The sequence below is a fragment of the Lycorma delicatula genome, chromosome 1 (genome assembly GCF_047948215.1).
Source record: "Lycorma delicatula isolate Av1 chromosome 1, ASM4794821v1, whole genome shotgun sequence".
In the NCBI taxonomy this organism is placed as follows: domain Eukaryota; kingdom Metazoa; phylum Arthropoda; class Insecta; order Hemiptera; family Fulgoridae; genus Lycorma; species Lycorma delicatula.
In genome coordinates this window covers 106085953-106102048 of record NC_134455.1, presented here as the reverse complement: position 1 = coordinate 106102048, position 16096 = coordinate 106085953, and the positions used below count along the sequence as shown (strand labels likewise).

General features: G+C 31.0%; 1 protein-coding gene across 1 annotated transcript in view; it reads right to left on the bottom strand.

Annotated features, from left to right (window-relative positions):
• Positions 1–2177: 2177 nt before the first annotated feature.
• The window catches only part of LOC142320763 (salivary endonuclease-like), a 32066-nt gene continuing 18147 nt past the window's right edge, over positions 2178–16096 (bottom strand). The window contains exons 5-6 of the mRNA XM_075358756.1: positions 12574–12801; positions 2178–2694 (exon numbers count right to left, since the gene is read on the bottom strand). Of these exons, the coding sequence (XP_075214871.1) occupies positions 2275–2694; positions 12574–12801 (648 nt within the window). The 3' untranslated portion in view covers positions 2178–2274. The remainder of the gene's footprint in view (positions 2695–12573; positions 12802–16096) is intronic.

The window sequence follows — 16096 nt, the reverse complement described above, 5'->3', positions numbered from 1 at the left end:
TTATACACACAATAACATAACTTTAGGTCATGGCGGTCAACCTGTTAAAAATATTTACTCTTATAGTAAACAAGAAAAGTATCAGGGAGGGGGCTTACCAACCACTGCGTTCACCACGCACATCCCATCACATCCCAAACCTCTTGTTATGGCTTGATTATTTACATTTTTTTTTTTTGTTTTTACCTAGATTACCTAATATTTCATTCATTTTATATAAATACTTCCTTTATGAAATTGATTTATCAGGTATTGTTGCTTTCTTATGCTTTTTATTTTTGCTTTAGCTTTTTAGTAAATTTTTTCCTCCAAAGGTTTTTTAAATAACATTTTTCTTGCAAATTTTGTAAATTAAACAAATTTTTTTTTTGACATTAAATAAACTTTTGATTTAATATATAGGATTGGGAGAGGAGACCTTCCACCCCATCTCACTTAATACCTCTCTGAACCTCAGCTTGCAATGCAAGTATTAGATTTCTACACAATTTTGAATGAAAATATCACTTTATATAATTAATCTTCTATTCAGATTGAATGAATTTTTTTGTAAGATTGAAGAAACTTTTGATTTAACATATACGAAGGGAACCCACCACCCCACACTGAATCTCAGATTACAACAAAGTATTGACTGAGTATATATCACTATCTTTAGATTGTAGGTCCACAACAGTTTTGATATCAACATAACAGGTTTTCAGATTTCAATGGAAATATCCATTTTGATTATCCCTGAATCCATTTTGACTAGTTTCGGCATGATGTTTGTACTTATGTACAAATGTATCTTGCATAACTCAAAAGCAATTAATCATAAGATGTTGAAATTTTGGATTTAGGATTGTTGTAACATCTAGTTGTGCACCTCCCTTTTTGATTGCAATTGACTGAACCAAAAGTGTCCAAAAAAGACCAAAATCCAATTTTTTTGGATTTTGGACTTTTTCTTAACTGTAGTAATAAGCTTTCATTAAGAGCTTTTCAATGATATATCATAAAGAGTACTCAATTTCATTGGTTCCGGAGTTATAACCAAATACAATTTTAATTAATGAAATATTTGGATCTTACAAGGCACTGATTAGACACTGAGTAATCTTGTAGAAATATTTAACTTCGTCTTTCTAGAATATGTAAGAACAATACTTTCTAGCTTGAGGAGGATTCTATTAACAATAAACCATTCATGTGTTCTATTAATTTCACTCTACAAAATCAACTGATCATCTTTATAAATACCTTAGTGCAAATTCTGATATCTGCAAATAAAAGAATCTTTGAAGAAACAAAGGTGGTGATGTCATTTACCAATAATCTAGTTACCCACATTAGAACCTAAGGAACGGTAGGTATATATACTAAAAATCCTACCCAACATTTTTACTTTAGATGTTTGCTCAAAAAGGTAGGACTTTAGCCAATTTATCATATTATCTTTGAACTAAAAACAGCAAGATTTTGCAATATTAAATCATGAGGTACTTTATCAAAGGCCTTCTGAAAGTTGAAAGACACACCAATCTGTTCCCTACATTCAAACTCAGGGTCTATGAACAATAACATTTCATTAAGATTAATTATGGTAGATCTCATAGACATTAAATAATATATCTTGGCAAGGCAAGATACTATGAAACAGAACAAAATATTGGTGGATAATTTTTTTCAAAAGCCTTTGAAACCACATTTAACACTGATACAGACTTATAATTGGAAATTAAATTGAGATCTCCTTTATTAGGAACAAGGGAAACCAGAACTTTCTTCCAACAACTAGGAAAATTCCACTAGTTAAGAAAGTTAAACAGTCCTGGAGCATTGTTCAACCAGGCCTTGATCTGTCCACCTCCCAGTCTTTCACATCTGAATGTAACCCTCTCTGTCACTTGGAGACACACTTTATTCACTAATATATATGCCATTATTATTTAAAGTAATGATTATTGCATAAATTTTAAAAGGATGAAAAGGATCATTAGCTAAATATCAGACACTTGAAGTCATATTATTTAAATTATTACATTAACAAATATAATTTCAGAAACTAGAATTTAGTAAATTGGCAATATCTTTAAAAATGTGTAGCAGATATGAGAAATAAATTTGTGTACGCATATTAATTATCAAAAAAGTAGGTGTTGGCTTTTCTCATTATCCAATAAATAAAGAAAGCAGGCTTTTTCAAGAATATATTATTTAGTTTTTATAAGGAATACATCTTTAGTCATATATTGCATTAAATAAAATTATATTACACTCTTATATCTCATTTTATTTTGGTCTTTTCAACACTCCTCCTGAACAATCATACTCAGTTATGTAAGGAACTGTTTCTTTAAATTCTTCATACTTACAGCAAAACACAAAACCCTTTTTCTGATCTCGTAACTTTGGCCAATTGTTATCTTCACAAATATCTTTACAGAATTCTTCAGGTTTATCTATAAATGGATTGTTAGTTGATATGAAAACAATACACTCATTTTTGCTTGGTCTGTGCAAAACCTTAAAGTAATAGTCAGGAACTGCTATCTTAGCATCTTTGTCATCCACTTTTTTATTTGTTTTTTTTCTTTTTGTTTTAGTTTCTTTTTTTATTGGCTTTAAGAAAAGCTCTTCATATTGTCCATTTTTACTTTTTAACTTGAGTATACCATAAGGTCCAGTGGTTACATGAAATTTTTCTTTCAACTGAAAATATGAATAATAATTTTTAAATAGCTAACATAGGTAAACTAGGAGAAAAGCTTCTAATATTGAAAATAAGTGAAAAGGTGAATGTAAAATTAAAATTAATAATAATTTTAATTATTGTTTAACAGTAAATAACAGTAATTAGAGTGATATCAACCAAGATGGCTAATCAAAAATACACAAAATTTTGACTTTGTATTGTAACTGGCCTGTAAAACTAATATTTATTAAAGTTAAGTTTACTTACTGCAGTTTTGTAAAATAACACATATCTAACTACTTATTTATTTTCTCTTTTTACATCAAACATTTATTTGTATTTTACTATTTGTTTATTCTGAGTTTTACAAAAATAAATATAGAAAAACCAGTTAGACATTAAAGTATATCAATACAAATCTGTAACTTACACTGCTATCTAAAAACAAAAAGATGAGAACTGTTTAATAAACAAATGACAAATAATACTAATAACAAAGTTAGTGTGCATTTCTTATCTTACAAGTAACACTTCCCCCAAAAAGACTTACAAAATAGTAGTACATATTTGATAAGCATCCAGTTAAATTAGCAAATTACATTAAATTAAAAGCTTTGCTCAAAATATATGACAAATTATTGATGTAATCATACCTTTAGGATTGTATAAATAACTATACCTTGTTCATTTTTGGTAGTTTAATGTAGGTTCATTGTAAAATGAATAATCAAAACAGATACTTTGTAAGTTTTGTACAGAGTTATTTAAACAAAAAGGTCAATTGTAGTAGTATTTTTATATTAATTTTAAAAATAGTTTTATTGAAATACAGAATTGTCTGCTTATAGGGAGAAACTCTTATCTGACTAGTTGATTTACTTTTATGATAGGAATTGTTAACAATAACTACTTTGAATTAAATTTTACATCATAACTCCTCATGAAATAAGTTGTAATAAAATCTAGCAGCATTGTTTACATAAGAATACTGCATCTCTATTTTAAATTTATGAAACATTGCATTTTTTAATCTTTTTACAAGGTAAAGATCCTGATTAAGATACGAGGTGTGTGAGAAAAGTAATGAGACTTAACTTTTTACTTACCAAAGTTTTAATTTTTTCAAACAACAATATTTTCCCCTTCAAAGTAGTTCCCTTGGGCAGCTATACACCGGCGGAGTCATTGTTCCCACTTTAGGTAGCAGCGCTAGAAGGCTTCAACTGGTAGGGCTTTTAACTGATCGGTCACAGTCTTTAGAATGTTCTCCAGAGTTCCAAAATGACGTCCTTTTAAGACATGTTTTAATTTCGGGAAAAGGAAAAAGTCACAAGGACTCAAATCAGGGGAATAGGAGGGTTGAGGAACCGTAGGAATGCGTTTTGAGGTCTCACGTGAATCCTGAGCCTTTCAAGGACACCTTTGTAACACACTTGGTTGACAGTTTGTCCTGGAGGAACAAATTCTCTATGCACGATGTCAAAAAAGCAAATCAACATGGTTATGATCTTTGATTTGCTCATTCGACATTTTTTCAGTTGAGGAGATGACGGAGTGTGCCACTCTTTGCTTTGCCGCTTTGTTTCAGGATCGTATTCAAATATCCAGGATTCATCATCAGCTGTGATCACACGATTGAAGAATTCTTGGTCATTGTCAATCCTCTCAAGAAGATTTCTTCGATTGTCTTTCTGTTCCGTTGTGAGGTTTTTTGGCACCAATTTCGCACATACCTTTCGCATGTCCAAATCATCTGTCAAAATTTGATGTACTTTGATGTGAAAGTGTTTAAATTTAACTGTTCGCTCATCATCCTTATTGTTAAACGACGGTCTGATCTCACAAGAACTCTCACACGCTCACGTTTTCGTCAGATTTTGAAGTTGAAGGTCTTCCTAAGCGAGATTGATCTTCAACGTGTTCTCGGCTTTTCAAAAATTTTTGTGCCAGCAGAAAACTTATGCTTTTGATAAGCAATGTTCCCTATAGGTCTGTTTCAGCTTTTCAAAGGTCAAACTCGCGGATTCCCCAAGTTTAACACAAAACTTGATTGCACAACGTTGCTCTAAATTCCGATGCTCCATTTTCGTAACATACAACAAAAACACAACTTCAATGTTGGCGCTGTCAAAAATAATGTGTTGGCTGAACAGAGTTGAAACTTGTACTGAGCATGTGGAAGGGGTGAACAAACCGGTCCAGCACAGACTGGTTGACACAGCGTTGCCAGATCGCTCGCAGTGTTTCCAATCTAATTACTTTTCTCACACACCTCGTATAGCTCTCTATTGACCAAGTCCCTAGATATAATTTGGAATCACCTATGGACCTCTTCTGAGATCAGTGACCTTTTTTATTTCTGCTGTAGGCTTTCTCTTGAAATTTATGGTTTTAGTTTTATCAGTACTTATTTTCAAGTATTTATGTCACAGCACTCTCCAAAGACTTTAATTTCATGTACACTTCAATCAACATCTCAGACAATAGGATTAAATCATCAGCACAAATAAGGTTCACAATCCTTGTCACACGGTCACACCAATAGGACTACAACCCAAATTCTATAAAATATTTATTCTTCCTTATTGTATATAAATATTTTAAAAAAAATGTAAGTGAATGATAGTGGCTCTCTGCAAAACCCTCTGAAGGTACTGATTTTATTGATAGTATACTGGTTATATAAAGCATGCTCGTTTCTGTCATGGGCCATTTTGTGTGTTGGTATGATTTTTGCAGGTCGCATCAAATTTTCTTAAATATTATTTACTGATTCATGGTTCAGTAACATAAGTAGAATAATTATAACTGATATGTAATTACCATTTAAATTTTTATTCAGATGTACAGAACTCAAGTAATTAGGATTTAGTGTACATAGTTATTATACTCCTATTATTATTTTTATTTAAAAATTAAATATTCAATGTATTTACAAAAATAATTAATTTGTTTTCCTGGAAACTTTGCACATTTACCCTCTACTAGTTTTTCAATATCAGCATTCAGAGACTGAGAACATATAACTTTCAGTATGTTGAAAAGATGTTTGTTTATCTGTCAGATACATCTGTCTCTGGGTACATTTCACCTAAGTATGAATATATTTTTGGAATTTCTACTTCTCGACATTTGTTTCTTAACATTTGATTCATGTATGAAGTTAATACAATGGAAAACGGGATAAAACGTCTTTTTTAAAATGATTTTTAAACAATATTAGTTTTTGTACAAAACTTGCTACAGCATTGTACATATTCATTATTAACTTATTTTTGCCTTGCAGTGTAATATTAAAATTATTGAGGGGGCTTATGATAGCAGGTAAAAATTTCAGATCTATAATACTCAAGGATTTTTTATAACCAATACATCTATATGTTTCATTTTTTTAGAAAAACAGTTATTTCCTCCAAAAGCATGTAGAATATATGTAAAACTCTGCAGAATGGTAACCATCAAACTTCTGTATAATAAGCAAAATCATCGAATTCGATTTTAAATCTTTTAAGAAAAGAAATTAATTGCTGATGGTTAAATGCTCTTGTTCAAATAAAGTTGATTGTTTTTGCCACAGTTTTCAATAATCATTCATTTTTAATATTCTTAAACACAGTGGAAAGCCATGGTTTTCAGTTTACCTGGGTACACAGCATATAATTTTCTTACCAATTTTGACACAAATCCTTGATTTTCACCTGACTTTGATTTAGTACCATCTGTTGTTACAGACACAAGTCTGTCAAGTGGAAACAAAAAAGCTTGCACTTTAAGAAACTTACACTTTTTTAAAAATCTCCACACAGCATCAAAAATAACTTCACCAGTTGTAGTTCTAAGAACAGGTATAACTTCCAACAATTCTTCAGTGATCCTCATATTATTCCAACCATGAAAAATACAGCGGTTTCAGCAATATCTCGTATCTCTATACTTCATCTATTGCAACTGAAAAGAACAGGATTTCTGTAGATATCTTGTAGTTGTGAACTGATATTATCTGTCATTTCATTTCTCTCTACCACTACATTTCTAGATAATGAATTATCAAGTAATGATTGCACACTTTCTGGACAGATTATTTAACGTACTTTTATCATACATTCTTTGATTAATCAACCATCCGTGAATGTTTTTGAATGTTTTGCTAGCAAATAGCTAATTTTATAATTTGCTCTTACTACTGATTCATTAGTTTTGATGAATTTTTTTAATACTTGCTGCTGACTGCAAAGTGATTTTTTCATTGTTTTTAATTTTTCTTTTATTTTTCCTTTGAAACATGAATGTTGTTCCTTGTTATTAGCCTCATAATGCTGCTTAATGATGTATTCTTTAACAACACTAATAGTTTCCTTACAGATTAAGAATGTAATTTTACTTCACTTTCATACAAAAATAGTTCAGCTTTGACTATTCATGGAATTTTCTTTCTCATCATCATTTTTTTTTTGACTGATATAGAAAGTAACCTTTTCTATTAAAATTCTTTTCTATTCTTTTCTATTAAAATTAAGAAAGACTGCATTTGCAACTTAGTCAGTAGTGCATCTTAGCGCATGGCATAGCAGCATCATGACTTAAAGAAAGCATGACTCATTGTAGATTAATGTAATGGTAATACAGAAAACCACTGTGATGGCTACTTGCTATTTCTCCCGTAAAGTATTGTTGACTTTAACATTTCATTTCTATTCAATGCATGCCACAAAAATTTTGTTGTGGCCTACCATTTTGACATCCACAATATAGAACCACCTTCTACTAATGCTTGATCAGAGAACAGCTTCTGCTTGAGATATCGTTTATTGGGAACAACAGACTGGTTTATTAAGCCGAACACTTAGTGAAAATTCATTGAACACAAATACTTTTTCTTTTAAGTTTCATTAACTGAATAACACCCAAAAGGATGGCTGCCAGAATAGCTCTTACTTTTCTGAAATCTTTTTCAGATTCCACAAACAAATTACAAATCTCAAGTTGCCAAATGATAACATAAAATTTTTATGATTATTTTGGAGAACCCATTCGACAGGCCATTGTAATTTAAGGAAATGCCTATATCAAAGAATGGGTATCAGACATCAAATACCAAGAACAAATTTGTTTATGAGCATAGGGAAAATATGAATTCTATGAGTTTATATCAATTTTGACATAATGATGAGTTTTGAACTCTGAAGGTGGGTGGGTATTTTCCCAGAGTAATTTAGCATTTCTTATGTTATCAAAACTTCTACCAGTATTATCAATATATGTTTTTTTAGCTTTCTTTATTGCCTGTTTTACTTTTTATTTTTTCCATAATGTATTTATAATTATGTGCATTGAAACTTTTTAAAAGAAAGAATTTAAATACCTTTCATATACAACCTAGCATTAATACAAATAGAAGAAATCCAGTGTTAATCTAAATACATTCTATTATTATTACTTCTATAAACTTTGTTTTGTATAATACTCAATTCTATTACTATTAACTGTAAAATCTTTGTACAAATTACTGCTGCTATATTTTTTTTAATTTATATATTTGTATTAAAATCCTCATCTCACAACTGAAATAACAAAGAAAGTATAAAAGCAAGAAAAAATATCTGATTTTCGAGAACTGAATTATTTTTTTAACTATTAGTGTTGTTATAGTTTAGAGATCATTTTGGTTAATTGTAATCCATCTAAATAAATTGCTCTCCATTTTGATGTACTACAATTCAGAATAAATTTCTAATTCTTGAATGCCATTATCTTATGAAATGAGACTTTTCCATGTTCTACATGAAAAAAATGTCCATTATGTAGAAAAACAATTGTTTCATATAGAACAAAACAACTTTGTGGTTGATCGGTTGATGTTCAATAGAGAATTTTGAAAACATTAGTACACTATATGATTTTGAACAACAAATGTTAATGTAATTTGTCATTTTGTTCTAAAACTTTTTTATTTTAATGTTACATATTTATACAGCACACTCCTCATTATTAGTTCAATACAAGCTGGTATAAAGTTCACATTTTGTAATTGGTCACTTTATAAAACAACTAGTCAATCTTTTGTTTTAAAAAATTATGTAAATTTTTTTCTGAATGAGACATAGTTCATTGAAAAAGAGGTTTAGGAACATTGTTCCTAAATCTCTGAAATCAGAAATTAAGCATTGTGTGTATACACACACACATATATATATATATATATATACACACATATACGTGTATATAATCTACTACAAAAATTTATTTTGTTCAACTATTCTTTCAAGTTTTGATTTAGTGATCTCATAAGGACTCAATTTTGGTACACTACAGTACAGACATTATCAAAATACAAATGAAAAAAAATTACTGACAATACAGTTTCTTTTCTGTAACATGGTAAAGAAATATTATTGTCAATCTAAACTTAATAGTACATTTGATTATTTTAGTAATAATCTTTATCCTGAATTTGTGTAAAATTCAGTAATTATAAAGTGTAGTAGCTTTGTAAGAACTGGCAAGTTAATTTAATCTAACATTAACAGTTTTTATAACCAAAAAATTCATAACATTAGTTTTAAGAAAAGAGAATAAAACAAAACAACAAATCAAACATTAGAATCAAAATATTTTATTCTTCATTTCAAAATTATGCACCTCAATACAAGTGTGAGCCCAGCATTATTTTGGTAACTGATTTTGTTCGGTCTTAGTCCAAGCATTTGTAGAAACAATATTGGTATATTGACCCCCCCCCAAACTTCTGTAATAAACTGTTAACATATCTTTATATTATATTTTTAAAAAACCGATTATTTAAATAGGTTTTAATTTTGTTCCTAAATTGCATAATAATTATTTTTCTAAAAAAAGTATAGTTTAATCCTACTTTATGTTGTTCATGAAAAAATTTCATTCAAGATATTGAAATGTAAATAAGAAAACTTGTATGAGTCATTAAACAACCCCCATCAGACTTCCTTTGGATTAATCTTTTTTTTTATATTTTTCTTCTGTTTTTTGTTAGGTAAGAGTATATGTGAATTGTTGATCACTATTCAAACTTTATTTGTGGCACCATGTTAGCATCTTTTTGTAATCAGTAGACAGCTGCTACTTTATGGGGTGGCCACACTGGCTGTGGGGCAGTCTGGAAGTTGAAAGCCAAATTAGTAGCTGAGGCTTTAATCCTATAAAATAATGAAGCTTGGCTTTCTAATCCTATTAAATAATCCTATATAATAATAACTTGTACACTAGCAGACTCGGTAATGCTTCGCTATTGCTGGATTTGAGTTATATATACATATATTAAATGATCATAATTGAAAGTTTGATAAACATTAACAAAATGAACATTACGGAACTTCACACAAAATTTAATCTTTCCCTTTTTTCCTTCTACCCTTTCTCCCCTTTCCCCTGTTCCTTTTCCTTATCGCCCTTTCCCGTTTTCCTCTCCCTTTAATTCCCTCATTTCTCTTTCCCTTATTCCCCCTTCCTATTTCCTCTTTTCCCCCTCTCCCCTTTTGTTTTTCCTTCCCCCTTTCCATTTATTTTTCCGATTTTCCTTTTCTAAGTTTTCTTTTTTACATTTTCCCCTTCTTCCCGTTCAAACTTTTACCTTTTTATATTTTTCCCATTTACAATTTTTCCCTATTTTCCTTTTCCGAATTTTCCCTTTCTCCTTTTTCCCCGGGCGTAAATTGGTCCAGTAGTTTTTTAGTCTATATCGGACACACATATCGAAAACATTGAAATTGAATCGTAAAATATTTAGTAAAGCGTGTGTTGCTATTACGCCTAACAGAGGACGCTGTTTTTTAAAAAAAACAACATGTTTTTACCTGTCACAGGTGTGACATGGTAGGTAAATAAATAGTAGGTATATAAAAACACGCGCGTATTCGAATGCAACGTTGTGTCAAAATTTCAAAGTAATCGGTGCAGAACTTTCGAACAAGATTTTGAACAAATGAACATTTATATTTTTAATTATATAGGTTGACTTATTTTAGCTTCTTTAGTTTCATGTAAGCCAATTTTTACAAATATAATATGTTAACTTTTACATTATTGAACTTGTACAAACTGTTTATTATGCACGCATTATGTAATTTAGATACTTTTCAAAAATAAATATATTGTAAATATGGTTCTTCAAGGACTAATTTCAAAACTCCTTTCGGAAGACTGAAATTATGTGAAGACAAGTGATTGATTTCTTTTATTTACCAGGGCAAGTCAATTATTATCCGCAATGTAATTATAAATGTTATTGCAATACAAATAGGAAACTTACATGTACATCATTTTTCAACATAGTCCCCTGGCATTTCAACGCACTTGGTCCATCGTTGCACAAGCTTCCTGATGCCCTCATAAAAGAAGGTTTTCGGTTGAGCTGCGAGCCAGGAGTGCACCGCTTCTTTCACTGTTTCGTCCGAGGTAAATCGACGGCCCCTTATTACCTCTTTGAGTGGACCAAACAAGTGGTAGTCAGAAGGGGCAAAATCAGGACTATACGGAGGACGAGCCAGTACTTCAAAGTTGAGTTTCTGGAGCGTTTCAGCAGTATGTGGACGGGCAACAACACAACAACTTTCGATAGCAGTCCTCGACGTTTGCTTAGAATTGCAGGCTTCAGCTTGGCAGTAAGCATCTCACTGTAACGCGCACTGTTTATTGTCGTGCCCCATTTCTCATAATGTTCCAGTACTGGGCCTTGTGAGTCCAAAAAACCTTAAGCATCAGTTTTCCTGCGGATGATTGGGTCTTGAACTCTTTTTTGCACGGCGAATTTGGATGTTTCCATTCCATACTCTGCCGTTTACTCTCCGGGTCGTAATGATGGATCCATGTTTCGTCACAAGTGATGATTCTGTGCAAGAAGATGTTCCGTTCGTTAACATAGCGATCCAAATGTTTTTGGCAGATGTCCAAGCGCGTTTGTTTATGCAACTGTATGAGTTGTTTTGGGACCCATCTTGCACAGACTTTATGAAACCTATGTCTATTGTGGATGATTTCGTAGGCAGAACCGTGACTAATTTGCAGACAATCTGCCACTTCATCGATAGTTACTCGTCTGTCTTAGAAAACCATGTAACGTGCACGCTCAATATTTTCCTCATTTATGGCGGTAAACAGTCGTCCGGCTCCTTCGTCGTGCAACACTTGTGCGACCATTTTTGAATTTTTCAATCCATTCGTAGACACCCGTTGCGGCAACACACTATTCCCGTACAGTACCGAAAGTTTTCGATGATGAATTTCGGCCCCTGATACACCTTCTGACCACAAAAAACGGATCACCGAACGTTGCTCTTCTTTGGTGCAAACAGAAAGCGAAGCAGTAATGGTTAACAACAGGGCAGCGATAATGGAACTAACCTAGCAGCATCGAACCTGCACCGACATAACAACAATTAAACCACGCATGCGTCATCTACGCAACACGACAGAGCTACCAACATAAACAAAAATATAACTAAATTGCGGATAATAATTGACTTACCCTCGTACATACTTGTACAGGAGTATTAATTTTTACTAAAAGATAACAGCAATGTCTGCCAGTTAGACATTTGTAATATTAATAGAATTTTTAAGAAACTTCAGTCTGCAAATTCCAAATCTTTGACTAATAAATTTAATAGAATTAATGAAGTCTGTAATAATGAATAAAAACAGAGCGAATGACTGAATAAAAACATCTGTAAGTACATTTTTTTTTGGCCATACTCTAAATATCAGTTATAGAAATATTTCACCTAATATAAGCATGGGTAAAGAAGATTCAGTAGAGGAAGAGCTATTGTTATTAATACTTTGAAAAAAAAAACTCATTCGTTTTTTAAAATGTTTCTAACTCTAAATACGCATATCAAAAATTATTTTTTAAGTAAATATACCTTCATTGAAACTTCACGTGCAAGATTTTCAACTGCTAACCAATGACCCTGATTTATACATTGCCACTGTGGAGCAGCATTGACAAAGAAGTAGGTTGCATCCTGCCATGTTTTAAGTATGAAATCTCCATCAGGCGAAAAATGACCTCTAGCTAAGTATATATTATCTGATGGCTGGAAATATTTTTCATCACCAGTCATTTCCAAAATAACTTGTTTTTGTGATTCCTGAAAAAAAGGAATTAACAATCTAAAAAAAAAGCTGACAACATAGTTGTAGGACTTTCTCGTCACGCGACTTTTTTCTGATGCACGGGTTACAAACACAACTTAATTTAAAATACGTATTTATCATTTTATTTAAATACAATATATTTTGTTTATTTAATTCAATGATTCTAACCAAAAAAACGCGCGCATACTATATTTTATTCGCTTGGCTGTGGCAGTACTAGCGGCCACTTTAAATAAATTTTTACGCTTTAAATATTATTAATTTATTTAATTATACCGCTCACTTGTGACGTAGCGGTCGACTACAACAGTAGTCTGGCCACTAAGTGGGATGTGGAGTGTGCAAAGGGGGGTGGCTGGGATAAGACCCTGCTTTGATGGGGGAAAAATTTGTGGATCCAAAGAAATGCTAATAGAAAAAACTGCAACGAATAAACCCACTGTGTACTGCCTTCTACAGTGTTTCTAAATTATTACTATTTTTTGAGTGGAGGAGCAATTTAGCAAAAAACTTTTACACAAAATATGTTTTGTTTTATAATTCTTCACAAATATATTATTAAAAAAAATGCAACGAAATTCACCCCTCAATACTGCCTTCAACAACTCTTCAAAATTAATACGAAACACAAAATCGTTTTTGTGTTATGTGAGATACATTCGTATGTACGTACGTACAAAATGACTTATACTAGTCAAAATGGATTCAGGGATGTTCAGAATGGATATTTCCGTTGAAACCTGAAAACCGAAAATTTTTTGCGATTATAATACTTCCTTTACTTTGTACAAGGAAGTAAAAATAATAAAAGAGTCAGTTGTTTCACCTAAGCAAGAATAATTTAAGTATAAATAACTAGAAAAACGTTTTTAGCTTTTAGGTACATTTCCTGCTCTATCAAGCCATCTTTCATCAATTGACTTGATGATAGTTCAATTATATTACTTATTTGATAGACTGGGAAGACTGAGACATCAGTCCAGACTGTTTTCTGGAGATAGATCTCTTAAAGGAATCTTGTTATATGACTGGTAACTGCAGTGGTTTTACAGAAGGTGGGTCCTTCTGTTCAAAATACAATACACCTACATTTTTATATTTTTTGCCTGAAGTGTCTCCTCCCCACCTTCTCACTTTAACTTTCAAGATCTGATATCATGTTAGCATTCAAGGAAGAATTTATTCAGAAAGTTTCTGAGCTATTTTCTTTAGCTAGGTACAGGAGCTGCCTGGAAGCAGTGTTCAGTAATTATCTTCAGAGCGCTTTCTATTCTTTAAGTGAGACAATAATGTGAAGAAACCAAATGTCTCCCAGTGCAATTTGCTTTTATCAAGAATACATGCAGATGTGAGGCATCATCAAATCCTGCAATGCCAAATACTCAAAAGTTTTTGACAAACGATCTTAGTGAGACCTTACTCTTGACATTAAAAGTAATTTCTGGAGTTCAGCAGAAAGGAGCGTAATTGAAAAGAAAATATCTAACTTTTAATCTGTCTGCAGAAAGGCGACATAAAGGCCTCATAATTCACTTTACCTAGGCGAAACCTTGGGTTCTTCAACAATTTCCTGGATTTAAGTCAAGACAATCATGGCAGAGGAAGACAGTCTGCTAATATTCTATCTTACTTGTTTTACCTATATTATTTAGAGAAAAGTAATTATTTAAAGACAAACTTATAAAATCTTTCTAAAACATATTTAAATTTTGAAAATCAGTTGAAGTTATAAATATTTCAGAATATTAATATTAAAAAAAAAAAAAATTGATCTAATTTTATAATGCACAAGTCTTTGGGCTAATACATCTTAATTAAAGGTTCAAAAACTTATTGAAATAGAAACAAAAAATAAAAAAATATAAATGTCATTAAGCAGAAAATGGTTAGAATAAAAATATTACAAATATTTTTCTTCTTTTCAAGTTGAACGTATAATCACAGTAGTTTATAAACTTTATTATTTATTCAACTAGTGGGTTTATTCTCAACTTAGTACATTCTGATAAATATTCATTATCAAATAAATGAATGTATTACCAAACAAGTTTAAAAACAAACCAAATGAAAAAATAAAGCTGTGTAATTGAGAGGAAAAACAAAAATTTGACATCTTAATTTGTTGTAGATCAACATGAAGCGTGATTACAATTTTTTTAAATTATAAAACTCTCTTTTCTAGAATATCTTGGAAATTGTAAATTTGAATTGTATTTTCAGAACTAAATATGTAATGTTTTCTTCAAAGTAAAATAGTGGTACCAGTACCTCCACTGAAGAAAGTGTCTTATTAGTACTGAAACAATGTTCTGGAAGTACAATTTCTATGTAATCTTGAGAACAGCTGTTTATAATATTTAAAGAAATATCAACTTTTTTATAATAAACTTGTACAACTTCATTTATAAACTTAATGCACCAAAAAATCAATCGACCAAGACAATTTTGATAAGAATTCTATTAAATGAATGGTCCTCACTTTTTAATGATTATTAAGAAAGTTTTGTTTTCACTTTCTTCAGAAGTTTGTTTTAAATTAGAAGACAAAAGGACTGTAATCAAACAATCAGGGAGGATAAATTGAGAATAATTCTAGAATCAACTGAATATAAGTAGCAGAAACCACAAACAAAGTGGTTATTTCTTACAGAAGAAAACCAATGCAGTAGAAGCAGCAGGGTTGAACTCATAAATTTTTCGTACTGGAACATTTGATTTTTTATTATTGCAGACCACAGGTAAATGATCATTTATTCCTGCACATTTATTTAATATGCAATTTATTTATTTAATTAATATGCACATTTATTTTGAACTTTACATTGATAAGAATCGAACTTGTCTTTTTCATGTAAAATGTTTAACTTTTTTGTGACTTATTTTATTGCCATTTGCCTATAGATTCTAAAAGCAAGGATTAATATCATTGTGGCCTGATTTTTATAATTTAGATTACATTTTTATGTAAAAATAAAATATAGGCGAGACTTTAAGTTAATGAGATTTTATATGAAAGTACAATTTTTTATTTTTTTCTATAAAGGAGTACCAAAATCCATTTTGGCATAAATGCAGCCCTGAGAAGCAGAAGAAGATTTGAGTTACAAATAAGAATAATTGTTTTTCAGCAGCAATGATATGGCCTGGAGGTAACGTTGGGTGAATAAATAAATGAAATGTAGGTAATGTAAACAGACCCACCGGGTTAGTCTAGTGGTGAACGCGTCTTCCCAAATCAGCTGATTTGGAAGTCGAGAGTTCCAGTGTTCAAGTCCTAGTAAAGCCAGT